Source organism: Alosa pseudoharengus, unplaced genomic scaffold (genome assembly GCF_046254945.1).
Source record: "Alosa pseudoharengus isolate Yale_2024_CS ecotype anadromous, Long Island Sound unplaced genomic scaffold, YU_APseudo_1.1 YU_APseudo_1.1_scf_5, whole genome shotgun sequence".
NCBI lineage: Eukaryota > Metazoa > Chordata > Actinopteri > Clupeiformes > Clupeidae > Alosa > Alosa pseudoharengus.
Window position 1 is genome coordinate 30,975,550 of NW_027468837.1, and position 26,272 is coordinate 31,001,821.

Sequence of the window (26,272 nt, forward strand, 5' to 3'; positions counted from 1 at the left end):
GGGACAGAGGGGAACTCTAGGGAGGGGAAGAAGTAGAAGAACTCTATCGAGGAGGTTTCCTCTGGGGGTGCAGGACTGGAGGACTGGGAGGGATGGTAGGGGGGACTGCACAGCTGGGAATAGCAGGCACTGCAGGGGGACCGGCTGAGGCCTGTTTGTCAAAACAATTTTTTTTCTTTTTCATCAAACATCAAAACAGGTAGGGGAGAGTGGGGTGAGTTGTGCCAGTTTTTACTTAAAGTGACTTTAAAGGGAGGCCATGATAGTAATGCTTCCAACTACAATATGAACATATATTTCAGGATGTGGTGCATCTCTGGGAACAATCACTTTCAATCTAAAATATAGTATTTAAGAGATATAGCTTTCTGAAAAAAAGTGGTCTTGTGGCACAACTTGCCCCGGGTGCGGGGTAAGTTGTGCCTTTGAAGAGAATGCATTGGGGTAAATTGTGCCATCGATTATTGAAGTAAAACAGTATATTTTGATCTCAGACACTGTAATGCTTTATAAAAGCTAGACAAATTCAATACAAAAAATTACTCATTTAAGGTTTATTTAAAGTTATTTTACAACATCAAAGGCCAATTTTCTACAAGCCTATTGCGCCACACGAGCACATCAAAGGTCATTTTCCATTGTCACACCAGTTTCATCCATGTTGTAGATCTTGTGTGGAGGGAAGTCATACCTGAAATGAGATTAACGTTTTGTTGATCAGAGAAGTTTACAGCAGATTTAGGTGGTTGGATGTGGTTGTGTAGATGTCAACACTGCCACTGCTACTACCTAGATATGATGTTCCCCCTCTCCTTCCCAGGCTTCCTGGTCAGTGTGTGTGTGTGTGTGAAGTTCACAGCATTTCATGGACTTAGACCGTGAAACATTACTGCTAGTGCCATTTATATGTTCTGCCAGCTCCTTCTCCATACAGTATGCCCTGCCTGTCTTCCTCTTATAACTCTGTGGCATGATGGTATATTTCTATTTTTGGTCTAAAATAAAGAATGTCACATAGTTTTAGTAATAAAATGTAAGAATAAAATGCACAATTACAATAAAATAATATGTTTAAAACATTATTTATAACTGGGGGTGAGTATAAGTGGAGGTGCCACTGGCACAACTTAACCCAGGGCCTTTGGCACAAATCACCCCAACCCCACCATTTTGGAAAAAATGCATCATCCATTAGATTTGAGCTAACATCATGCTACCTGTATAGACTCATAATGTAGCTTACCAAAGCACTAAAACATGTGTGAAATGTTTCAAACTTGTCTATAACTGTTTTGACACAACAATAAAAAAAACATGATCATAGAAATTTTACTTTGAAAGGCAAAAAACAGTTCTTTTAACTTAAATGTGCTTAAGCAATGCAATGAGGCTCTCTTCTCTGCAGGATGATTGAAATGGCTGAGTCTTCAAAAATGTGTGGTCACATGACCAATTTCTTCTATAGTTTCCTAGAAATAGGGGGTGGCACAACTTCCCCACTGGCACCAATCACCCCACTCTCCCCTACGCAGTAGTTATAGCCATATACTGTACCAATAACTGTGTACTTGTTGTATGGGTGCACAGTTATAGCAACTGTTAGAGGGATCATATAGGGGCACAATTATATTAGCTTGTTTCAAGAGATTAATTAGAGGGAACAGATTGATTTGAGAGGGAAAACAGATTGAGAGAGAGGTTTTTTATTTTGTTGAAACTATAATCAAAGTAGAACCAAGCCAGTGGGTAATTTATTCCAAAAATGAAAACTTTGTGCAAATAATAAATTGTGCAATATAATTACAATTATACAATTGTTTACCTGCTGCTAACCTGTGTGCTGGTGTGTGTTGACGTGGCAACCACCAAATTGGTGTTGTTCTTCTCGTTGCCAGGGCGATTCTGGCGGCCCACTGGTGTGTGAGGGGCGACTCCATGGTGTTGTCTCCTGGGGCAACGGCTGCGGCGACGCCAAGTTTCCAGGAGTGTACACATCCGTGGCAAAGTTCCGCCGGTGGATCGACCGGACCGTCTACAGTTCCTTCTCACGTTGCTTTAAGTATTGACCACACACAGTGTCCATCTTATCCTTTGTTCAGTCAAAAAGTACCTATTCATTTTCATGTCTATGAGAGACATTGTGACAATTGTTACATTGATTTGTCTCTATAAACTTTGTCTGTTTTTTAATCATTTAGAGGTAATCATCTGTGTGATATTTAATGTTGCAATTCTAAGGGCCAAAGCCTGTCTGAGGAGAGAGAATGTGGTTCGGCTCTGGCTTTTGGAGTTTTATTATGGAATATGCTCATGTCTTAAATATTTCTAATGGTGCTGGAGAATCTTTATGGAATTAATGGAAAATGATTTGAGTCAACATCAACACAGGAAATAATGCAGTGGGACAGGACTGAAATAGGTAAATTAATTCATAACACACACACACACACACACACGTGTACATTCTTGTGCACACACATTCACACACGTGTAGCCTACATACTTGTGCACACACACATACCTACACATTGCAATCTAGACTACAGCTTAGTGTTTAACTTTGCTCTGTAAGATCTGATGGCCTTAATGTCCACCTGTGAGCTTGTCATAGATCCTCGTTAGGTCCAGTGGGACTAGGTGTGTCCCAGCTTCTGGCCTCGGTGCAGACTATCTCTGGTTTCAGAGACTTTCCTCAATGCCACCTGTAAACCGATAGCAGCGTCATAGACCCGGCCTGAACTACATTTAGATTCACACTAACCTATTCCTGCCTATAGGCCTACCTTTCATAACGTTTCATAACAGCTTTTTAATCCACTCATGTCCCCCTAAAGAGGTGGTTACAGAGCCGAGCTTTAAAACATCACAACAATGGGACCCCTCCCCATCTGAAAAGCTAATGTTACCACCAGCGGACATCTTAAAGGGATTTGATTGCAATGTTTAGGGTGTTAGGCCTACTGTGTTTACTAAATGGCGTGACAACGTCAAAGTAACACCTAAACAGAAGCTATCAGTCGTCTATTCCCAAAGGAATTTTTCAGTATTGTTTTCAGAATGTGTAAAACTTGATTTATATAGGCCTATTAGAGTTATTGTGCTAGTGCATATGGTGTGTTTGACATTTAGAGGAAGGCGCGCAAAAGATGGATTATTTTGATTAGTGAGCATCACAAAGGCAGCCACAAAGTCTGATGCTATTGTGTATTGAATTAATCTGTCACCCATGTCATGGGCATGGCCACAGAGTTGTATTCAGAAGTACTGAATTATATCTCGAAACACCGCCCCCTGTCGTTGATAGTCTGCAGTCGCAAGCATATCGAACATCAAATGGGAATTTCCCACATTGTAATTCTGGTCATTTTCGTGAGTGTATAGGCTATGTGGGGAGAGCAAGTCGTGAATAATGAATTTATTAAATAAATAAACCCAGAGATCGAATCTTTTTGTCCTGTCTTGAAACCCAATTCTCCAATTAGGCTTGTAGCTCTCAGTGATGCCAATTACAATCTATGCTCATTAAAGTTCCTTCACCAATATTTTGAATTCATTTAAATATTGAGACCAAACTCCCAGACAGCATGAATTAGGCCTATTGTGGTGATTTGTGTGTAGTCTATCAGTCCATTTATTGAATTTAATTGACTGCAGTTTTTATAGACCTAAGGTGTGAATTAATGTTACATGTTACATTGTAACAATTAGGGTGTCTAATCCAACCCCCTTTTCTGCAGTTATTCTGATTTAGACATCCCCGGAAAAAAACCCTGGTTATTGCCCACCTACTGCTCCACAGTAAAATAGCATGATGACACCTGAAAGTAAAACCCAAAAAGCTACAAAACGTCTGTGTAGTCTTTAATTGCAGTTTGAGTGTGTTTTTCCAGCTTGACGACATCTGTTGCAATAAAGCATTTTAAAAGACCAAATGCCGCATTTCCCCAATGTCGTAGTTTTGTTCGCCCATATCTTCACAGTCCTTAACTGTACAAATAAACAGACACGGTACTGCCAGTGCAAATGTTAAGTTTTCAGTGGATAGGTATTCTCGCCATTTGTAATTTGTTTGCCTGCACCAGGAAGATCCCGGCACAGTGACGCGCTTTCTCCATCGGGTCTCGTAGGGATCCGTGTTTTGCATCGCTCTCCGATTTGCATTTCTTTCTCAGATTTTCCGTGCTACGTTCCAGCCGCCCAAACCTGCGCGCATACCTCCGCAATTGTATGCCTTCCAATTTCCCAAGTTGCACGTTTGGAAACCACTGGAAAATTTGAATATTGTTTCTATGCGAAACCAGTGGAGTGGAGAGGGGAAATTCGGAAATTCGCATCCACTTGCTGTTAGACTACACGTGCCTAGAGAGGTAGGCAAAATATCACTGGGGTTGAGGACGACAGTGTGGGAAATTTGCCGTTTTTCCATATCGGATTTAAGGATATTTTCTGTGTAAGCAGCCTCATTTGGCTTAAGCGTCGGTTGAGTTAAGACGTTTAGGCTAGATATGTCGGAAGTGCTACCATACAACGAAGATAAAATGACTGCTTATGGGAACGAAGGGGATGAAGACCACCTTTCCTTCACCTGTCGCCTACAAGATACCAATAACTTCTTCAGTGGTTCACAAAATAAGCGACCACCAAAGCTTGGGCAGATTGGGCGAAGCAAAAGAGGTAATTGTCAAATTATTATTCGATGTAAGACCAAACAGTAGGCTACAACATTCTCTCTTTGCCTCGGTGTTGAATCGTTGAACATACATTGAGATGTGGATGGAATGATGAACGACAAAGAAAATCATATTGTGCGTAATGGATGCCGTTTAAATGCGGTGGTGTTTTTCTTTGCCGTTTTATCTGTGTGTAGCTATTCTTCCATGCGCAGTGAACACGCCAAGCCATGACAGCATTACATTGACAATTATTTATGTTTTTCATCAAAGAAATTGTGCCTTATCTGTTTTTATGTAATGTGAAGTGTTCTGCAGCAGTATATTTAGCCTTATTGAATAACGATTTTATATTGACACTAAATGCCATTTTTAGTTCTGAAAGTAAAGAATGGTGGTTCATGCATGTATACATCTGTGTGCGTGTATGTGTGTGTGTGTATATATATATATATATATATATATATATATATATATATATATATATATATATATATATATATATATATATATATATATATTCCTCTCTGTCTGTGTGTGTGGTGTGTGTGTTTGTGTGTACAGTGTACATGCAAGCCCCTGTGATCAGTGCATGTCTATTGATACCAACAGCTTCTCCAGTGCATCTCATGATACGCAAGAATTACCTGAATGTTAACAGGATGGAAATCGTTTAAGACAGCCCATCAGTCAATGTTAATGTGCCATTGCCTGATGTCATGACAGAGCCTGAGCGCAGCGCAGTACTCACTAATCCATTCCCTCTCTTCATTGGCAGTCATTGAAGATGACACGGATGCTGAAGGGGCGATGGAGAAACCGACAGAGAAATCCAACTCGGGAGTGTAGAGAAGAAACACCCCACGATGGCACCCAAAGACTCGTTTTGTATATTTAGCATTGATGGTTTCTACCCAAAGACAGTGTAAGACAAAAGCACCCTTTTCCCCCTCCAAGGCAGCAAGCGCTGAGCGTAACCTTTCGACATCTCGCCATCATCGCCACCGAAAAGTCTGTCCACTGGACTCATGTCCAGTGAGGCAGCAAGCAAGCACACTGATCCGCAGACCGGGGGAGTCTGCACATGTGCATGATGGAGATCTATGTTTTTAAAACAAAAAAGCACTCACACACACACACACACACACACACACACACACACACAATTTTATTTTTCTCTCACATGGAATCTGAAGCAATGACGACGGAGTGTTTCCTTGGTTTTAGAGAGAGAGAGAGTGCAATAGTTTATACCTTTTTTGAGGTTTAAGAGTGTGTGTGTGCATTTCTACACCAAATCAGCACGTTGCCCTCAAACTGTGGTTTGGTGTACAAATCCTGAGGACGAGCGGGCAGAGGCAATGTCTGATTCTGATAGCAATCGTGACTTTCTTCCACAGATGGATGTAAAATGATCACTTAGAGGAGAGATATTTATTAAATCTTTGGATAATGTTTTTCAGTGTTTTAAGTCTGAGCAACTGTTTTGTAGGAACAGGATAACAAAGATTATGTTCTGTTATTTGTTTTATTTTGTTTTTTCTTTTGTAATGTACTGAATTTTGATGTTGCTTGACAGTTTTAAAACCATCAGCTCCCAATGTCTTTTGCAGCAGGTTATTTTATACATAACACATATTTATAAGCTTGTCAGGGTCATCTGGAATGTTAAAGGTCATTATGATGAATACTAATAATCTAGAGAAACTATTTCTATTGTGTAAAGTACTATTGTAGGTGTGCCAAATTCACAGCAGCGTCATGTTTCTCCTGTGCTCTTGGCACAAGTCCATGTTCCTTTGCTCATGTTTACAGGGCTGTTTCATATTGGTGGTTTAAACCCCCTACTTCCCATGCATGGCAAACCTAAAGACCTCGAGACCCTTCTTAATATAAACAATGTTGTAGCCGTTTCACATGCATTTCTACCGTAGCATCTGTAATAAAGATTTTTGGAAACCTGGAGCCTTGGAGCGAGGCATTTCTTTGGTCAACGGCTGGGTAGCTGTGTGTCAGACCCTGGCCCCGTGTTTGTGTTTGTGTTTGTGTTTGTGTTGTGTTGTGTGTGCGCTGTTTGCACTGCCCAGAGACATGACATTTGCAATGCTGCCTCGCTGTTTAAATCATTCATCATCTGGGAGGAGCCTTTTGTCAGTGTACAGCATTTTTAAACTGTCTCTGCCCAGATCTCTAACACATACATGCACACACACATGCATACACACACACACGAACACGCATGTGTGCACTCGCAACTCACACACACACACTAATGTATATGAAAAAGCAGGCCATACCATGCCATGCCCAGCTGAATGCCATCTGCAAACATGTGTACAGAGTGGAGATGGGCTTTGGCATGAGTTTGCCAATCCCAGCTCCGCTCTCGCAGTCAGAAGAAGCAGCGCTGGCTGGCTTGCTTGCTCGCTCGGGTTTGATGCCATGGCAACGGATGCACCTAGCAGTCAGAGAGAGAGAGAGAGAGGATAGTCTGAGCAGTCTTCAGTGCAGAACTGTTCGAGACGATCGGAATCTTTCAAGGAATGTGCCCAGACGCCTTGCTGATGCAGAGTCAGGCTGGACTTTGTTTTCTTGTGTGTGTGGTCCGGTCCTTTCCTTGTGATGCTGCATTTCTGAGTCTTTCATGTGTTAATCACACACCTTTGAATGTGATGCTTTGTGATGCATACCCCAGTAGATCATTGATAATCATTGATGTGATTTGTATGCAACTCTCGAAGTCTAATCCTAAAAATCATAACAGTTGTTATTTCTAACAATGGTCAGTATAAATACATTAGTCTTTGGGAATGGCATTCTATAAGGGTTGATTCTGTGTTGATATCCCACAAAGACTACACAGATGCATTGTGGTGGCTATTTCTAGTTACTTCTGTACATTAGCATAATGTTTATTGAGTCTGAAAATGGAAGGAGGCCAGCATTTGCATGCTCTTATTTTAGAAGCAACCAACTTCAGTCAGCAAGTGTTTACATCCACACTGAAATTACTGCCATGCTCTCGAGTCAGGCGCTAAGTAGACCTAATTAATTACCCTCTCATTGCAGTCTGGACTGAGCAGGCTTTACACTAACAGTAGCATTTAACAGTTACTATAGGGTCTCTATGAAGTGAGATGGCTTCACTAAGAGTTATTCACTTAACCTGTGTATTTTATGTTTACTTGAAAAATAAGTATTATGTAATAAAGTATTTGAATAAGCCTTTTTGACACACAAGGCACGTGACGCCCTCAATCATGCAAGAATATCGATCCAAATTTCAAATTATTGAATAGTGATTTCACACCGTGGCAAAGTGAGACTTAACAATGAGATGTATTGCAGTCAGGGACGTTTTTAAGCAGGCTCTTGTAAAAGCCAGACAGACTGGAGGGGTGGGGGGATTCTGGCAGTAAAAGGGCTCTCCTGTCCTGTCCTGTCCTGTCCTGTGCACTCCAATGAGAGTGGCCCTTGTGAGGCCGAGCCCAAGGACTAAAGGCATGGGTGCAGAGAGAGAGAGGCCCAGAGGAGATGCCTTGTGTCGGCCGAGGCTATCGGAGGGGTTACATAAGCGGTGGCTTTGGTGGAGGTTTGCGAGGGCAGCACGAGGTCATTCTGACGTGAGTCTGGGTGGGGTGGGGGGTGTTCTCACTCTCTCTCACATACACACACACACACACACACACACACACTGCTCCTGCATGGCCACACGCAGGAGCTGCAGAGGGAAATGAGTGTGAGTATGTGTGTGTGTGGAGGGGGGGGGGGCACTGACAGGAATAGCGCTGAGTGTTGGTATAACCCAGGCAACCGTGGGGGAAACCACGAGTCACCGCTGGGTTGGCACAGGGGGATGAGGCAACACAGAGACATATAAATGCCCCTGTGGGGAATTCTGTTGCCCTCCCCGCGGCCTCCTCCCCCCTGGCAGTGGGCTCATCCACTCTGCAGGTCTCCTGTGAAATCCCCCTTTGTCCACCGACAACCCCCCCCCCCCCCCCCCCACACACACACACACACACACCCTCCCCTGACATGACGACCTCCTACAGAGACACAACCTGATGCTGCTCCAACACTGCACTCATGGAAAGTTGTAGTGTGATGTTATTGCACTCATGTTGGCTGCAATATATTTTTCCTATTATACACTACCAAAAGCGGTGACCTTTGCTAAGGTCATGCTTCTGAGCAGTCAAAACAAATAATCGTGAGGAGGATATTCAGGTTACAAGTTCCTATTATCGCCTATAACTACTACCCTCAATATACCACTCTGGACAACAACATCCTTCTATTGTCCCTAGCATTTGCAGATTCATTGCTCATGTCCATAGAAACTCCTAGATTCCACACTGCCACACAGAAACCAACAGAAAAAAAGATGGTAATGGCAGTGAGCAAGAGTGTGAGAGTCATTGTTGGCTGAGCTGTTGCACGGTGTGGCACACTGCTTGTTGTTTTCACAGCGCTCCCTGTTAGCACACAACGAGGCATGCTCAATATGTGCACCATGCACACAACAGAGACATGCTGTTGGCTGGCTGGACTGTTGCCATAGTAACCATTACAGGTTTTTGCTCTCTTGGCTGCTGCAAAGTCGTCGGGGGGAAAGAGATGAGAGAGAGTGAGGAAGAGAGAGAGAGAGTGAGGAAGAGAGAGAAAGAGAGACAGGCTTTAAGAGCGGATTTTTGGTGCAGGGGCTTGGTGAAGTGTGCTCTTTGCAGTCGCCTAGGAGTGTGTAGCGTCTGCCTCACTATGTTTATCACGTGTGTGTGGTGGCATATAAAATCCCCATAATAGTAAATGTTTTTTTTTTCCCTTGAGCAGCTCGCTGCTCCTCCACTGAAGTGGAATGAATAATGTAATGCTTGCCTGCAGACGTGTATGGCACTTTTAGAATAAAGAAATCCCCATCACACAAATCCTCGTCCACTCATGCAGTAATGACAGCTATAAGCATCTCTATCTGTACTCTATCCTGCACGGCCTTGCCCTGCACGCTGACCTGTCCAGCTGATCTACCTATGGCTTTGCTGTTCTTCATCTGTTGTTCTGAGTGAGACCTTTTTTTCACAGCCCTTTGAGAGACCAATGTCACACTCAGCTTCACAGATTAGAAGTTCAGCCAATAACATGGCAGCAGTCCTACATGCCCGGGTGTTATATAAAGCCTGGCTTGAGGTGCCGGGTTGGCTGTCGGCTGTACTGTGCTGTGCTGTGCTGTGCTGTGCTGTGCTGTGCTGTGCGTATACAGGGAATGGTGTTTGTGTGTGTGTGTGTGTGTGTGTGGGGGGGGTGTGATGTGTTCCTTGTGAATTAGTGAGCTCCCTGAGAAGAAGAGAGAAGCAATCACTTGGCCAAGAACATGAAACACAGGGGCTGACTGACATCATCACCCAATCTCATGCGTACATGGCGGTGGATATCATTTTCACAATGGCACACAGACACATTGAGCGGCCATCGCAGTAGAAAAGGAAGTTTGGCAGGGCCCAGGGCAGTATGGCATGTAACTAAGCCAGGCCCGTTAATAAAACATGCTGTCCCAGATGGGAGTCCACCACTGGTCACCAGGGTTTCTCAGAAAACCCACTCACACCCCAGCCGTACCCTAATACACTGAAGCAGAACGGTGCCTTCGCCCCCACAGACCTCAAAACAGTCATGCAGAACACGGCATTCACTGTCAAATACACTTACTTTGTTTGTGATCATAGAAACGCTGAATTCTTTTGGTGCTTTTAGGACAGCAGAGGTGTGTGTGCGTCTGGAGGATCAGAGATAGACCCGACTTTTACCTTAATTGGTTCACAGAGATGACAAGGAAAACTGAAGACGCCTTTGCAACGTCTTTTTGACTATGAGGACACAAAGGCAGATTAAATGTCAGCTTTACAAAAGACCTCATGCATTATCCATGCGCCGTTTATTGGGCAGTATCAATAAATGATTACAGAATTCATGTATCAGCACAGATATGGAACAACCTCACTTTCTGGTGAAATTCATAATAGCATTATACTGTTTGATTAATATTACATATACGGGAGCAAAACTAACTCTGATGCACTAACTGGCTGTGAAGGAAGAAGACAAAGCCAGGCTGATTGTACTGTATGCTCTCATAGTCATGGACGTAATGCCCTTGATCATTAAGCAAGAACATGTGCACACTCACACACATTTTCTTGCTAATTTACCTTGAAATCAGGCACCTTCCTTTATATATAGGACTAGTGCTTAATCCTTGATATATGAATATGATTTATAATAGATTAACTCAATCACATTTGCATTCCTTTAAAACTTTCACAAAATGAATAATTATTCATAATTAAAAGCAAATGTTGTTTCTAATGTAAAGCCAAGAACTTTTTTTATATGCTCTGACTCCTACATACTGTATGACTCCTACATATCCTATACAGTATGTTTGGAGAAAAAGATTTGTGTTTTAAAACCATCACACCTGCTTTGTCTCTTAACTTCAATAAATCTTTCAACTTCATCCTGCAAACTCACAAAACACATGGCATGCCTTGGAGCCCTGGTGAAGGCCAACAGAGAAGAGAGTTGGCACGAGAGCATATTCATTTAAATAGCTTTGTCATTCTTGTCGAAGAGTAATTACTCATTAAAGAAAGATGTTGGACACAGATCAATGTAATCTTCTTTTACAGCCAAGGCCGCCGCTTTTTCTCCTCGTCTCTATGCGTCCAACAAGAAGAAAAAAGTCCAAAATCAATTCTTCATTTAATCCCCTCAGCATCCCTGGAAGGCTTTGCTTTCAGAGGTGACTGTCTCCATCTTGATAGGGAAATGGATCGTGCCTTTGACCTATTTACAGACCACAGTATCCTGGAGGCACTGGAGCACTGTTTTGTTGGCAAGAGGGCTACTCTATAGTGGTGTATACCCATTCATGCTATTTGTTCATCAAATGAAAACATAGACAAAACCTATGAACTCTGTTTATGCATAATGGAGTGACTGAAACAAAGTTGTAAAACAACGGCCATCATATACTGTAGGATTGATCTGTGATGTTTCCGAATGATCAGTGTAAATCGCTTTCCAACAAGTCAGTAAACATGTCATGGCTGTGTGAAGAATGGGTCATTCTGTTTCATAAACAAATATGTTAAAATATGTAAATATGTGGCTTGTAAAAAAAGTCCCCTAATGTTGAAAATGTAGGCTATTAAGTGGAATATAATCATACACTTATTACCTTGAAGTACATTTTGTGCTGTGTTTGGTCATGGGGAGTGGAACATTATTTCAGGCCTCATCTTTAAACTTCCTCACAAGCCATTTGTCAGTAGGCCACTACATTTGTTGAAGGCTTTGGGCGAGTCTTTTTTCTAGTTATGTCTAGATTCGGCATACCCAGTTACGTTTGACTCTATATGAAAATTTAATTTACATTCATTTCAACTATGTATTTATTTTATTTGCTAACAATTATAAGCAACCTGACACCGATGAACAACTCAAACGTAATAGGAACCAAGTGACTGTAGTCGTCAATGCCTGATTTTCCCGTCGGACGCGTTAGCGTTACACACACTCGCGAGGGTGGTAGATTCCACACGCCATTGTAAAAAGCCCTCCCTTGTCAGCTGTGTGTTTAAGTGGAACTGAGTGAAATTTACAGGCCGGGCAGTGTAGCTTTACAGTTATTTGTGAAAGTGGGTCAGTGTTCAACACAAAAAAAAGTTTTTAGATACACGGCCACCATGGCGACTGATTCCTGGGCCCGTGCTGTTGATGAGCAAGAAGCTGCCGCTGATTCGGTAAGGATAAAGCATGCACTTTACCATGCTAACGTTAGCTAGCTAATACCAGGATAGGGCCTCTATTTAGCTATTTGTATAAGCTGTAACTACAACGCCTGCGATTATAATCCTTAGCTATATTTACTCTTTAAAAATGTGACAGAACATTACGGCAAGAGTTTCTAGAAAATGCAGTAGTGTATTGCTTATTTGACTAGTATCATCAGTCTGTTGTTATTCAGCCAGCTAACTAACTTAGCGAAGAGTAGGTAACTACAGTCAGTTAGAGCTAAGTTACCGACCTGTTGTTGTTTTAAAACTTAGTAGATGGCTATCTAATTAGTAAACTATAAAGCGTATTATAACCCCTGTCTGTCCACCATTAACATTTTGCGTGTTGTTTCTTTGCTATCCCGACTTGGGTAACGTTAGCCTTAGGAGCTTATCTAGCTTGTCTATCTCAACGCGTCCGGGGCATCGCAGCCGTGTATCAATTCAGTAGAACATATTAGCCACACACACTGTACAACTTCATCCTTTACTCTTGTCTTTGTTTCTGTTTCCCTATTGTAAACCAGAGGCAGAATTTGCTCTAGGTTAGCACCTAGCCCTGTCAGTGGTGGGTGCAGTAATTTTATTTTCTTTAAATTGGCAGATCAGTACCCTGCAAATTAGTGAAAAAGAAGACAAAGCCAAACCTGAGGAGAACGGTGAGTTCGACTATTCGGTGTTTGCAATGACAGTCGTTTATATGGACGGAAGACTCATCTTCTTAAGTCCAGACAGAGTGTAACGTAGCTGTGGTCGATCATAGACTGTAGTCAAGCGTTTCCCCCCAACTGTAATACCAGTGTACCCACCTTCTACAAATACACAATCTTATCCTATACTAAATGTGATCTCTATAATGTGGCTCTATCATCTTTCTTAGGTACAGTTAAGGCTAATGTCCAGGGAGATGGACAGGTGGCAAAGACAGAGGAGGAGGATAAAGGTAGGCGTCATGAATGAATCTGACACTCTGTTGGTTGTATATGTAGTGTTTGTCAACTACTTTGGGTACACTCTTCACATGCAGTATATTTTATGACATTGAAGGAATTGTTTGTTAACACTCACGAGTCAGGCACTAAATGTTGTATAATATGTGATCCACAGAGGATAAGGCGGCACAGTCCTTGTTAAATAAGTTGATACGAAACAACTTGGTAAACACAAACAATCAAGTGGAAGTTCTTCAGCGAGATCCAAACTCTCCGCTCTACTCGGTCAAGTCGTTTGAGGAGCTGCGGTTGTAAGTGACCCTCTGTGTCTGTGTGTATGCCATGACTAACCTGATACACCAGGTTTTATGTGTTTTGAAAATGTTTTGTTGACAACATTTTAAGAACTACAGCTGCTTTGTTGTGCCTGGTCTTTGGGAACCTGAAGCTATCTGAGTCTTTGGAGAAATCAGCAAGCCAGTGATGATATCTAGAACAAACCTTAGTCACTTGTCCAAGTTAAGTAGCAGGTTGGCTGAACTTGTACTCAGTGTCTGCCTAATGGGCCATTCACACCAAGAACGAAATGATAATGATAATGGCTATAGCTAATATGAAGGACCACATGCACACACAAACTATAATGATAACGACACAGACGCTTACATCTTTTTAGTTGCAGTTATCCTTATAGTTGCCGTTATGATTCCTGGTGTGATTGGCCTGTGTTTCATGTTGACGCCTCATTCACTGCTGGTGTTTTGTTTCACAGAAAGCCTCAGCTGCTGCAGGGAGTGTACGCCATGGGCTTCAACCGACCCTCCAAGATCCAGGAGAACGCCCTGCCCATGATGCTGGCTGAACCGTGAGTATGCATAATGAGCTGTGCAGGAAGGGAGAGGAGAGGCTGCAGGTGCACAAATGAACCACTGGAATTGAACACCTCAAATATTAAAATTATTATTACTATGAGTATGTTAGTTTAATTCATTTATTCAAGTGAAGCTTCTTTCTTTCGACGGATGTCTTGAGGTGTATGTAGGCATTGAGTGCTAAGAGACTAATAAATGCGGAGGAGTACAGCCCGTTTCTAACTTGCTGTGTACTTATGAGGGGCTTCACACAGAGCAAACCAACTCTGGAACATTCCCTTAAGGGCCGTTCACACCATGAACAATAATTACGACGTCAAAAAAAGTATCGCTCCAGTTAATATGAATGACAATGTCCACACATGAACTGTAACGCTAACGACGCTAACATTGGTATAGTTATTTTTATAGTTATCGTTCCTAGTGTAAACAGACGTTTATTGCCGTTTATCTTGGCTCCCGATGGTGAAACGGTGTCTCTAACGTCCCCTGTCTCTCCTTCAGCCCACAGAACCTGATTGCCCAGTCCCAGTCAGGCACAGGTAAAACAGCTGCCTTCGTCTTGGCCATGCTCAGTCGAGTGGACCCCGCCAACAAGTGGCCACAGGTAAGAGTGTTATATGATGGGCTAGATCAGGGGTGTCAAACATACGGCCCACGGGCCGGATGCGGCCCGCTAGATGGTTTAATCCGGCCCAGACTTGTAGAGAATACATTTCTGACGATGTCAATAAAAAATCTCTAGCCCATTCCTGTGAGGAGTTATGAATTTTCAAAAAAATAACCGAAATGCTCAATTCAGCCGCTAGGCGCAGCCAAAAAACAAAAAAAAAGTTCGGAGTTGACTGGTCCTGTGCTGTCAGTTTGGCTACATTGTCGGGAGAAAAGCAGGCGTTGCGACAAAATTCAGAGACAAAGTGCAGCCTGCAAACGGAGGACAAGATGTTTGGGCATTTTATTGTATTTTGCACCAGGAAGTGTTGTGTTGTAAAACACTAAACTTGGATCATGTTAAAGTGTGGTTGTGCAAACTGTAAATTTAATCAGGTCGCGAGGTCTGACTCACCGTCAGTTTGACTGTTTTCTTAGTGATAATGGCATTCTGTCTGGCTTACCATACCACGCTGTAGTACGGTGGTTAAGCCGAGGTGCCGTACTCAAGCGTTTCTTTGAACTACGAGAGGAAATTGGACAGTTCTTGGAGAAAAAAGGCAGACCAGTAGCAATTTAAATGCCCGGAATGGGTGCAGGATCTGGCCTTTATGGTGGATAGCCTATTACACAGCACCGCCACCTAGCCTACAAAATTATTTGATCTAATGTAACCTAATCGTATCAGTTGATCGTATTGCTCATGCACTGCTAACTTATGTTTGTTAAATTCATTTTATTTTTCATACATTTGCACATTTACATTTTTAAGGCAGGATGTTAACTTTCTTCATAGCTCCCACTTGAGTTTAGTGTGGTGAGTTGGTTCAGGTGGTCAGATGTAAAAATGTAGGCCTATCCACTCAACTATAAAAATAAACCAGTTGTTTATGAGTGAAATGCATTTTATTTCAATTTCATTGGCCTCTCTGAATAAATGTGTAATAATCTAATATATCCCTTGTCATTATGTAGGCTAGGAGTTATTAAAGAATGTTTTGCAATTATTTCACTGGTCCGGCCCACTTGAGATCAGATGTGTGTGTATGTGGCCCCTGAACCAAAATGAGTTTGACACCCCTGGGCTAGATTAAGGGCCGTTACATAGTCAACGCATTGGTACGAATGCGCATCCAAAAGGCTACGCATGTGTACGCTTCGGCCGCCATTATGCGTCGATGCGTAGCAAAATGTGTCGTCCCGGTTTTTGATACGCAACGCATGTAATTTACATGCGTTTTCAATGTCGGCACATCGCCCACTATGCTTGCATTTAATGCGTTTACACACGTTCACAACGCAGGAGCTATGAACAGGCATGTGTTTCTTGCTTTGCTCTCTGGTTGCTTGCGTTGACTATGAAACGGCCCTTAACTTGAAATTACTAATTTTACTACAAATGAGTAATAATTATCGTGTGTGTGCTTGTTGTGATTCCATAATTTAAACTATAAATGAGAATTTACACTGCAAGCAAGACATGAATGAAATGTAAATCAATCAATTTACACTGCCCCCCTCTCTAACATGACCCAATAATGTCTTTATCCATGTGTTAGAAAAAGTGAAGCTTAAAAATATGCTTTCCTCTACTTAAAGGCCATAATATGAGCGTAAAACGCTGCTGGTATATGTTGATACTCTGATTCTAATGGAATTATATGGGTGACTGAAAAACCTTTGAAAAAACGACTCTAGTGTAAATTCTTGTTTCTTAAACTCTGACTGAACGGATCTGCCCTCTTCCTCTCCACAGAGCTTGTGTGTTTCGCCCACCTATGAACTGGCCCTCCAGACTGGAAAAGTCATTGAACAGATGGGGAAGTTCTACCCTGAGGTCAAACTCATCTATGGAATCCGTGGGAACAAACGTAAGGATCATTGTAATTGAATAAAAAGCTTATTCGGGCTATGCGGCTATCCTAACCATCATATTAGTCACCAGTAGTATTGGTAGCTGCCATGTTAAAAAGAAGATCCCAACAAGTTTCCCAACATCACTGATTCCATTGCTGATCTGGTTCATACCTGGTCTAGTCCTGTATCAGTCATCTGTGACTAACAAAGTGATCCAGATAGTGATTGATTCTTTTGCAAACTTAAATAAAAGGAGTCCGGTTTTCTGTTAATGTGAATGCTTTCACTGGTTAATGAAATGATCAGGATGGTGATTCCCTTACTAAGTGAATTTAGTCCAGTGCAAACAAAACACTGAAGTGATTTGACTCGGTTGACTTGATTTGGTTTTGGTGTCGTCTAGTGGATAGGGGGATGAAGATACAGGAACAGATTGTGATTGGCACGCCGGGAACCATATTGGACTGGTGTCTGAAGTTCAAGTTCATCGACCCCAAGAAGATCAAAGTGTTCGTGCTGGATGAGGCCGATGTGATGATTGCAACACAGGGCCATCAAGACCAGAGCATCCGCATCCAGAGGTGAGTGGAGATGAGAGTAAATAATAAACAAAGGTCAAGTATGTGGTTTGAGATGATCTGAGGGAAATCGAGCTTTAACTAGAGTAGCATATTATAAATGTTAGTTTCCACTATGGTGGCCTGAGAGGTCCTGCTGTTAAAGTTGCACCACTGAGTTGTTGTGTTGAGTTGCTATTGGCTGCATAGCTGTCTGCTTCTGTATGGTGTAGCACTGAAAGAGAGAAATGCACTGCAGGTGTGATTTTGTCCCCCTCAGAGTAAGATTATGGCATTGATCTGAATTTTTTGGATTTTTTTGGACAGTTGAATTTAGCTATGCATCATTTACTGAGCTCAAAACCTGAGAGATTGACCGAGATGCCATAATTGACATGTTTCATTGAAAGTGTCAATTAACTTAAAGCTGCAGTCGCCAAGTCTGGCAGATTGATGGGACTTAGCCAAAATTTTGAATGTTTGCAACTCTCTAATGCCCCTCCCCCATTACCTCTGAGCACCCTCCCATTGAGTTTGTGCTCGTCAGTGCGTGTGCACCAGACTGTGATTGCCAGTCACATTTCACACAGCTCTGCACTGATTGGACCAGAAGAACCGGAAGCGGTAGATTTTCGCAAAACAAATAACAGGCTCTACGTGGAGGTAGAAGTGCAGGTTTATTTTAAAACCGGCTGTCAGAGCATTGTGTCGGTTTCAGTGAATTTGATCAAAAAATATTGCCGACTGCAGCTTTAAATGGAAGGGAACAATTTAAAAGTGGTCTAGAATTGGTTTAGAATCTTATCAATCTAGCTAGACTAACAACATATGCTAACTGCATGCAGGTGACTGACCGTTGTGTGGCATTGAGCGTTCTCTGTCCACACTGAACCCATTAAATATGCCGACCTATTGAGTCATATTTCTCATTTAAAGTAGCAGAACAACGCAATTGACAAAGAAAATAGAAATGGGGTGTGTGACACAAGTTCTGCTCAAAACGTAGGGAACAATTTAGAGATGGTTTAGAAATGGTGTAGAATCTGATCAATCTAGCAAGTTGGTTGTTGCTACTCTCCTATACCCTCTAGGGATGGAACAATTACTGGAAACCGTCTGTCTAATCCTTCCCAGCTTCATCCAAGCCTGCTTTTGACATACAGTAGACCTGGTGCAATGAAATAAAACTGGTACCCTATTGATTCTGTTGTCTAATTAATGGCGTAACATTTTCACCGCAAAACGTGCACTGTATCATGTAGCCACTCTGCATCTTTTTATGTTCGCGTCCACATTAAATCCATTCCACTCACGTTATCAGGAAAATACAGTAGCCTAAAGTTTTATTTTGAACACTTACTTTGGTCTCACTAATTGGATCCAAATAACAGAAATAGCAAACTTCAAGTAATGGTAGGGTAAGTTAAGCTATAAGCGCACAGCCAATTAAACATGACCAAGGAAAAAGTGAACGGGACACTTTTTGAAACTATTTCAGCTTGTGTAGGCCTATCAGTGCTTTCTGAACATATTGAACACACTTTTAAAAATACTGTGATACCAAAAACCGTGATAAATTTGCTCACTATAACCGTGAGGTTAAATTTTCATACCGTTACATCCCTAATACCCTCCCACCGGAAACAATCTTTTTCATTGTCCACCCTCCTCGCCACCAGGATGTTGCCCAAGAACTGTCAGATGCTGCTGTTCTCGGCCACGTTTGAGGAGTCCGTGTGGAACTTTGCCAAGCGGATCGTGCCGGACCCCAACATCATCAAGCTGAAGCGCGAGGAGGAGACTCTGGACACCATTAAACAGTACTACGTCAGCTGCTGCAGCAAGGAGGAGAAGTTCCAGGCGCTGTGCAATATCTACGGAGCCATCACTATTGCCCAGGCCATGATCTTCTGCCATGTAAGAGACCGCATGCACTCAGTGCACACATACTGGGGAAGAAGGGGCTTTTACAGAGGATGCAGAGAAATGATGCTATGTGGAATAAGTTTTCAGCCACTGTGCTGGTATACATGTAATCTTTTGTATTGGGTGCCCTGTGATCTACTACTTTATTGATTGATTTTTGAGTGTACTGATGTGCAAACTGTTCTCTGCTGTTGTGTATTCAGACTAGGAAAACGGCAGGCTGGCTGGCAGGAGAGCTGTCAAGGGAAGGCCACCAGGTGGCGCTCTTGAGTGGCGAGATGGCGGTAGAGCAGAGAGCCGCTGTCATTGACCGTTTCAGGGACGGCAAAGAAAAAGTGCTGGTCACCACCAACGTGTGTGCCAGAGGTAAGAGATCTTAGGAGCGCTTATCCTCTCAGTATTGACTAGGGGTCGGAATCACAAAGTAATGCACAATGCGATACCATCACGACACGTTGTCCATGGTAACGATGGGGTATCATAAGTGAGGGTTAAAGTGGAGCAATCAAGGAACTTTGGTATCATGATACAGCTGTGTTGTAGTACTCGAGTCCGAGTCATGAGCTAAATTTAGAGACTCTTGACTTTGACTTGAGCACTGAATGACTCGAACTCGTATATTCAGACCATGCGGACTTTGAAGAAATTGCTATAATTGTAATATGTCATTAGAATATATTATTTGGTATAGGATTTTAATATCCAAATTATTTTTAGTATTAATATTAGTGCAATGGAGTGCTGTTGCTTCATGTCATACATCACACATCACTCCATGTTCCTACAATTAACTTTAACGGCGCCAAATGCCTGGAGACACGAATGCCTCGAAGGTTGTCAGTTTTGCATTTAATAGTGACTCGACTCAGACTTGACTTGGATTTTTTTTTAATGACTTGGACTTGACTCGGACTTGAACACTGGAGACTCGAACCTAGACTCGGACTCGAGGCATAGTGACTTGACTACAACACTGCGATACAGCAATGCAAAACAATTTACAATACATCATAATAACCGTGGAACTGAAGGAAATTACTCCTTAAATGGCAAAAAGTAGTAATTATCCATGTTTTACATGAATAACTAGGAGCACTGTCTTTGCACTGTCTGCCTTAGAGAGTTTATAAGCTCAGCAATAATGGTGAGGATAAGTAAACTTTAAAGGGGTCTTGGAATACAATTTTGACTTCCAACTATTATGTAAACAAAGTGATTGAGAGGTGATTGAGATCACCTTGTTTTCATAATTGTGCTGTGCTCCATTCCTTATGGACCCTTTCAAGAGAGTTCCATTATCAGCATCATAGTTGCCCCACAAGACTTCCTTTTTAACATTCCATACGTTATCTTAATGCAGAGGAAGTAGATTGGGGCCCAAATAGAATGTTAAAGCATTGTTTGTGTTTACCTTGTTGAAAGGGTCTATAAACATTTAGAGCAGTGTTTTTCAAACTACAGGCTGAGGAGAATGCTGACTATGGGACTGGGAGAATGCTGGTCCGCAGAGCCGTGGAGTCAAATAATGCCCGGTGTTTTTGTCACTTGTCTGATAATTTGCTGCGCAATAGATCAAGGAACCGCGGACCGACGGAAAAGGAAAACAAACGTTTCCGCGATCAGAAGGAAATACATGCTGATATATTTTTAGAGGCATAAAATTGTGGTAGTGATATGAGCATGCATTCAATGCATGGGTGTGCACGTCTGCGCAAGAGAAGCTGAAACCACTCGATAACATTGTAGCAAAGCTCCACTTTTACTGTTGAAAGTCAAATATATATATATATATATATATATTTATTACTAATCCCGATGCAGTGAGCTGCCTGCTACAGCGGCGCTCGGGGAGCAGTGAGGGGTTAGGTGCCTTGCTCAAGGGCACTTCAGCCGTTCCTACTGGTCGGGGTTTGAACCGGCAACCCTCTGGTTACAAGTCCGAATCGCTAACCAGTAGACCACGGCTGCTCCACGAGGTTATGGCATAACGTAATTTAATGGAACAAAGTGGATCCTTATAACTTCCATATAAACAGAGTTGATGGGCCCAAAGTCTGCCATGACCGGGCCTCAGGTCAAAGAAATTTGAGAGGGGCTGATCTAGACCACTCCTTTCCTTTACAGGACTGCTTTTTAGCCCCTTCCTAATAGCTCAAACTAAGTCCTATCCAGGCTGGGGCATGTTTGATTCAGCTCTAGCTAAGATGGCAGGAACAGAGCATTTGGTCAACAAGAAAGGTAAAAATCAAATCACCTCTTAAGAAAGCACTTTGGCTTCAAGCTGTATGAACAGCAATGAGCAGTGTTTCCCCTATGCAGTCGTGAAATAAACACGTGTAACGACATGGTTTGGGTGGATGTGCACGTGTATGGCACTTCCCCACATGAAAAACCAAACCAGAGACTCTGGTATTGCCTAATCACTGAAGAGCCTCTAGGGGAAACATTGAAGCAGTAATCAGGCTAAATATTTGCGATCTGAATATTAACCAAAATAATTATTATTTCAAAATAAATCAACGATCAGCCATTAACAACAATCAGCGTTAATCATGATTGGCCGTCCAAGTGCTGGTGATTATTGTTGATTTTTTTTTTTTTTTTTTTTTAAGTATATTTTTTGGGCTTTTTGCCTTTATTCGGATAGGACAGTGAAGATAGACAGGAAGGAGTGGGAGAGAGATGGGGTGGGATTGGGACATGACCGCAGGCCGGACTCGAACCTGGGTCCCCGTGGGCACTTGGACCCGTACATGGTATGGGCGCTGTAGCCTGTTGCGCCACAGCGCCCCCATTATTGTTGATTATAATGAAAAGAATTGTGTAATGTTAAATGAGTTTGAATGTCTATTGGCCAAATCCCATCCCTAAGTGCCAATAGGCCAGTGCAAATAAAGGACGTCAAATTCTCCCCTTAACTCAACCCTAATACTAAACCTCTTTACAATAATGTTTTTGTCAAATTCAGCAAATGTCCTCTAGCTGTCTGTTCTGTGCTGATGTGCATGCACACACACAGCTCTGTAAATGGTAAACTGGTAAACGAAGTGGCTCAAGCAGTGCGGTAAACGATTTCAGCCAGTCGGCTGTGAGGGATGTTCACCCTTCAAGTTTTCTCTGTGAGCATGGAAAGATTGGGTGGAGTTGATTGGCCGTTGCACTTGAGCATCAACAACGCGTCAACCTTGAATGGTTATTGAATTGTGGAAAATCTTCAACATGTAATGATGCATACTTCATTTTATGTTTTCCATTCCAACAGTAATAAGTAGATGGAACTAAAATGCTTTTATTAAAAAAAAAGGTAAAAAAAAATCTAAAATTCCTTGCATAGACATCACTGCCATGTCTCTCATTCACCCACAGGCATCGATGTGGAACAGGTTTCCGTGGTGATCAACTTTGATTTGCCAGTGGATAAAGATGGTAACCCTGACAACGAGACGTACCTGCACAGGATTGGGAGGACAGGGCGTTTTGGCAAGAGAGGACTCGCCATCAATATGGTGGACAGCAAGTCCAGCATGAACATCCTAAACCGGATCCAGGAACACTTCAGTAAGTTCCAGAACACTAAAGAGAACTCTGAATCGGGAATGACAGTTCAAAGTTCTAGTTTCAGTAACCTTGTCATTGATAGGAGTTGCACCATCATTTTAATGGGATCAAACGAACATTGCCCTTTTGATGGAATCTGCACGGCTCCATCGTTGATGGTGTATTTTTACTGGTTTATGAAACTGACCACAAACTATTTTTCATAGACTTGTTGGGCTGTTTCTGAATGTCTGCCTGAAGATTTGGTTAATATTAGTCTCATTAAATGTTCAGTTCCATACAGAGATGCTTTAGCAGCAGAACTGTGGGAATGTAAAATAATGGACAGTGTGAATAATGTCTCAGTAACTTGAATGTTACACAGTGTTGAAGAAGTAGGAACAGTGACTACATTGACTATGCTTGCGAAGTTTGGGTGAAAATGAAAAGACAGATGGAAGTATTCCTTATGAAAAACGGCACACACACACGACATTATTAGAGAATGGATGTCCATGTTATCAGAAGATATCTTTTTAGGTATGTCGGGAGTTGAGTTGTAGGGCAAGGCACTGTAGTAATTTCACACCCCAGCCTTTGGCTAGTCCTGACTTGTTCAACTTGCAGAGTGGTAACAACAGGCAGAGTTTCCCCTGCATGTGTTCTTTGTGTCCGTGGGTGTCTGTAGAGGTAAGACGTGTATATGCCGTCTTGGTGTAAATGACTCATCTCTCTCTGCCTCTGTCATTCTAACAGAAAAGAAGATTGAGAAGCTGGACACAGATGACCTTGACGAAATTGAGAAAATCGCCAACTGAGAGCCCAGCTGGGTCACAGCGGTGGCAGCGGCATTTTTTTTCCTCCGCACGGGACTGTCCTGCACAGAGTTTTAATTTTTACGAGCGCAAAGTCTCAACGACCACGTACACCAGTGAAGATGGCTTATCTCAAAACAGTCCTTTTTAAATCTTTTTTTTTTTTTTCATGTCACAACAATGTTTTCACTCTTTGTACATCTAAACGAAGACCTCAGCACTAGTATTGTTGTGACTGGGTTGTTTGTAAAAAAAAACTAAAAACAAATTAGAATGCAAACAAACAAACAAAAAAAAGTGGGTACACTGTGGGCCTCCTAGAGGGTCCCCTCACTTTTGCTGGCGTTTCTGGCCTTAGGTCAGTGAAGCATTCTGGTATCACGTGGACTTGATCACTGTTTTAAATCATTGATTGTAATGACAGAATCACAAATCCAAGGAGGAACCCTAAGAATTTGATCCTAATTCGGAATCGGTTCCCAAAAAGTTTGTGATCTCTGAAGAATATTTTTTTTAAAAAGGACGTCTTTTTTCAAATCAGATTGGTTTTGGCATTAGGTAGTCTATTGAGATGTAATAAAATGAATGTGACGATAGTTTTCAAAGTTCTGATGATGGAACAGCATCATGTTGGCTCTGTCTCTGCCATTTGATCCTCTATTGGGTTTTGAAAATCAATAAATATGAATGAGTTTCGGTAACTGTTGCCAAAGTCCACAGTGACGTCAGTGTGTGTAGAACTATGCCAAAGAGATTGAATGGGAAGGTCCCTAATGCGGCCAATGGAACCTTGCTCTAGGATTCGGTTCAGTAATGACTGTTGTAAGTCAGGTACAAAGAGTGAAAACTTGTGCATGTTGAGGCTCTACAGAGCCAACACAAACACACACACACACTGAAGCAGGGAAGGATGAAAGATTGTGTCAGAGACCATCTGACCGGACACCGCCACCATCAAATTAGTGTTACGAACGACCTTAAGAAAGCCCCGGTTTCAGTGGATAAGCTTCTCTGCCCCACTGCTGGGCAGCTGTAATCCTGCAAATAGACTGTTGAAGATGGCAGAGGTCGAAGCAAAAAGTCATTTTTATTATTTTTTAAATTTGTTTTTCTTCTATTGTTTTTAGGAAAGTAATTTGTCAGTTTTTTGAAGAGCTGAAATAAGTTTACTTGCCAAGTGCATTCGCCCCTTTGAGTTGCTCTGGTTGTGATTTGATTTTCTTTCTGTTTCTAAATCAGAATTGATTGACAAACAGTCAGTATTGTTGCATTCAGCACCTGAAGTCTGTTCTGCACTCTGTCCTAGTCCTGTCAGAAAGGACCCTGTTAAATCATTGTAATTAAGTTCCTCTACATACAGGAAGTGAAGTCATTAGGAGCATGAGTTTCTGTAGCCAATCAGGATTGTTCTTGCAAAAAACAAACACACTCAAGAAAGTGAATGAGTTGATGTGGAAAATTGGATTTGTTCTTGGCAAACTTAAGCATTTCCACTGCCTAGCTTCATGTGTTGAGTTTAAGGCTACGCACCAATGTTGTCTTCACCCAGTCAATATGAGATGCAATCACAAAACGCCACATCAGAGATTGTGTTCTATTTTTTAACTCCATGTGTGATGTTGAATGCTGGACCCAAACAAACAACAACAAGGACTGCTTGATTTGTTGGAACACAAAACATTCTCCTTTCATTACATCTCATGTTATTGGCACTGATGCAAACAAGGATCCTCCTCCTTCATGCCATCATATCACTCCAGGCTAAAAACTTAAGTCATCTCGTTTTGGGGATGGCCTCAGCTCTAATGAATGTTAAACAAAGAAGTGTGGGAGTACTGTACACTTCACAGAAACCTCCGCTGTCCTGGGGGTGTGTAGCCAACCTCCCTGGACAGTCACACAGACTCAGCGAACTCTGTGCACAACTCTCTACGTACAACTAGTCTCAATGCAGTTCTGTTTGATTGCCTAGCCCAGGAGAAGCCATGGCGTACTTTTTGGCCCTTCACAGACTCCATACCTGTGCTCTGACGTGGTGGCTAGGTTCTGTATGACGCAGAAGGTGAATGAGAGAATATTAATGATGTATGAATGGCTTCTGTAGTGGTGTGTTTTCAAATCGAACATGTATATTAAAGTTGCATTGTTCCACCATACTTGGACAGGAGTCGTCTTATTTCAGTTCATGTTTTTGTGTGTGTTGAGAGTGAGGTAAAGACCAACACCGATGGGTGCATACACTATTTTAATCAAAATTGTGTGTAGTGTGTGAATGTGTATGTCCACATAGCATAAAAACAAATTGGCTTTCAGATTGTCCTGTGTGGATCTGGTTTTTCCTTCTTTCTTCAACACTCTTGAAATACAGGGCAGAGGTTCTGCCCTGAACTGCACTGCAGCCTGCTCCTGTTCATGTCTTTTTAATGTTCGAGGAAACAGAAGACGACAGAATGGAAATGTTGCAGGCACAGCTCAGCTCAGCCCGTTTTAGCAGTCCTAGGTGTAGCTTGTTGCCATGGCAGCAACCAGTCAAGGCAGTGTGAGCATGAAGGGAAGTGATGTAGTGCATTTCAGGGCTTTTCTCGGCCCTTGCACCTGTCCATGCATCAGCCAAGGCTGC

The 26,272-nt window shown here is 42.2% G+C and overlaps 3 protein-coding genes across 3 annotated transcripts in view; all 3 read left to right on the forward strand.

Moving 5' to 3' along the window:
• LOC143104491 (trypsin-3-like) overlaps positions 1-2,066 on the forward strand; it is a 5,720-nt gene extending 3,654 nt beyond the window's left edge. Inside the window, exon 5 of the mRNA XM_076268587.1 lies at positions 1,896-2,066. Coding sequence (XP_076124702.1) covers positions 1,896-2,066 — 171 coding nt within the window. The remainder of the gene's footprint in view (positions 1-1,895) is intronic.
• A 2,073-nt stretch (positions 2,067-4,139) lies between these two features.
• Positions 4,140-6,635, forward strand: camk2n1a (calcium/calmodulin dependent protein kinase II inhibitor 1a). Its single transcript, XM_076267867.1, has 2 exons — positions 4,140-4,674; positions 5,449-6,635. Exons 1-2 carry the CDS (start codon positions 4,506-4,508, stop codon positions 5,517-5,519), a joined length of 240 nt encoding a protein of 79 aa, XP_076123982.1. The 5' UTR covers positions 4,140-4,505; the 3' UTR covers positions 5,520-6,635.
• A 5,620-nt stretch (positions 6,636-12,255) lies between these two features.
• Positions 12,256-25,808, forward strand: ddx19b (DEAD-box helicase 19b). Its single transcript, XM_076269151.1, has 12 exons — positions 12,256-12,472; positions 13,110-13,164; positions 13,386-13,448; positions 13,613-13,748; positions 14,210-14,302; positions 14,814-14,916; positions 16,717-16,831; positions 17,221-17,398; positions 19,054-19,291; positions 19,504-19,666; positions 22,667-22,858; positions 23,594-25,808. Exons 1-12 carry the CDS (start codon positions 12,416-12,418, stop codon positions 23,653-23,655), a joined length of 1,455 nt encoding a protein of 484 aa, XP_076125266.1. The 5' UTR covers positions 12,256-12,415; the 3' UTR covers positions 23,656-25,808.
• The last annotated feature ends 464 nt before the right edge of the window (positions 25,809-26,272 follow it).

What these genes read in the sequence shown, in the direction of transcription:
- camk2n1a (XM_076267867.1), top strand. Translation starts at nt 4,506, where the DNA reads ATGTCGGAAGTGCTACCATACAACGAAGATAAAATGACTGCTTATGGG. An exon ending in GATTGGGCGAAGCAAAAGAG is followed by an intron (nt 4,675 to 5,448) that starts GTAATTGTCAAA and finishes CTTCATTGGCAG; the next exon opens with TCATTGAAGATGACACGGAT.
- ddx19b (XM_076269151.1), top strand. Translation starts at nt 12,416, where the DNA reads ATGGCGACTGATTCCTGGGCCCGTGCTGTTGATGAGCAAGAAGCTGCC. An exon ending in AAGAAGCTGCCGCTGATTCG is followed by an intron (nt 12,473 to 13,109) that starts GTAAGGATAAAG and finishes TTAAATTGGCAG; the next exon opens with ATCAGTACCCTGCAAATTAG. An exon ending in CCGGATCCAGGAACACTTCA is followed by an intron (nt 22,859 to 23,593) that starts GTAAGTTCCAGA and finishes TCATTCTAACAG; the next exon opens with AAAAGAAGATTGAGAAGCTG.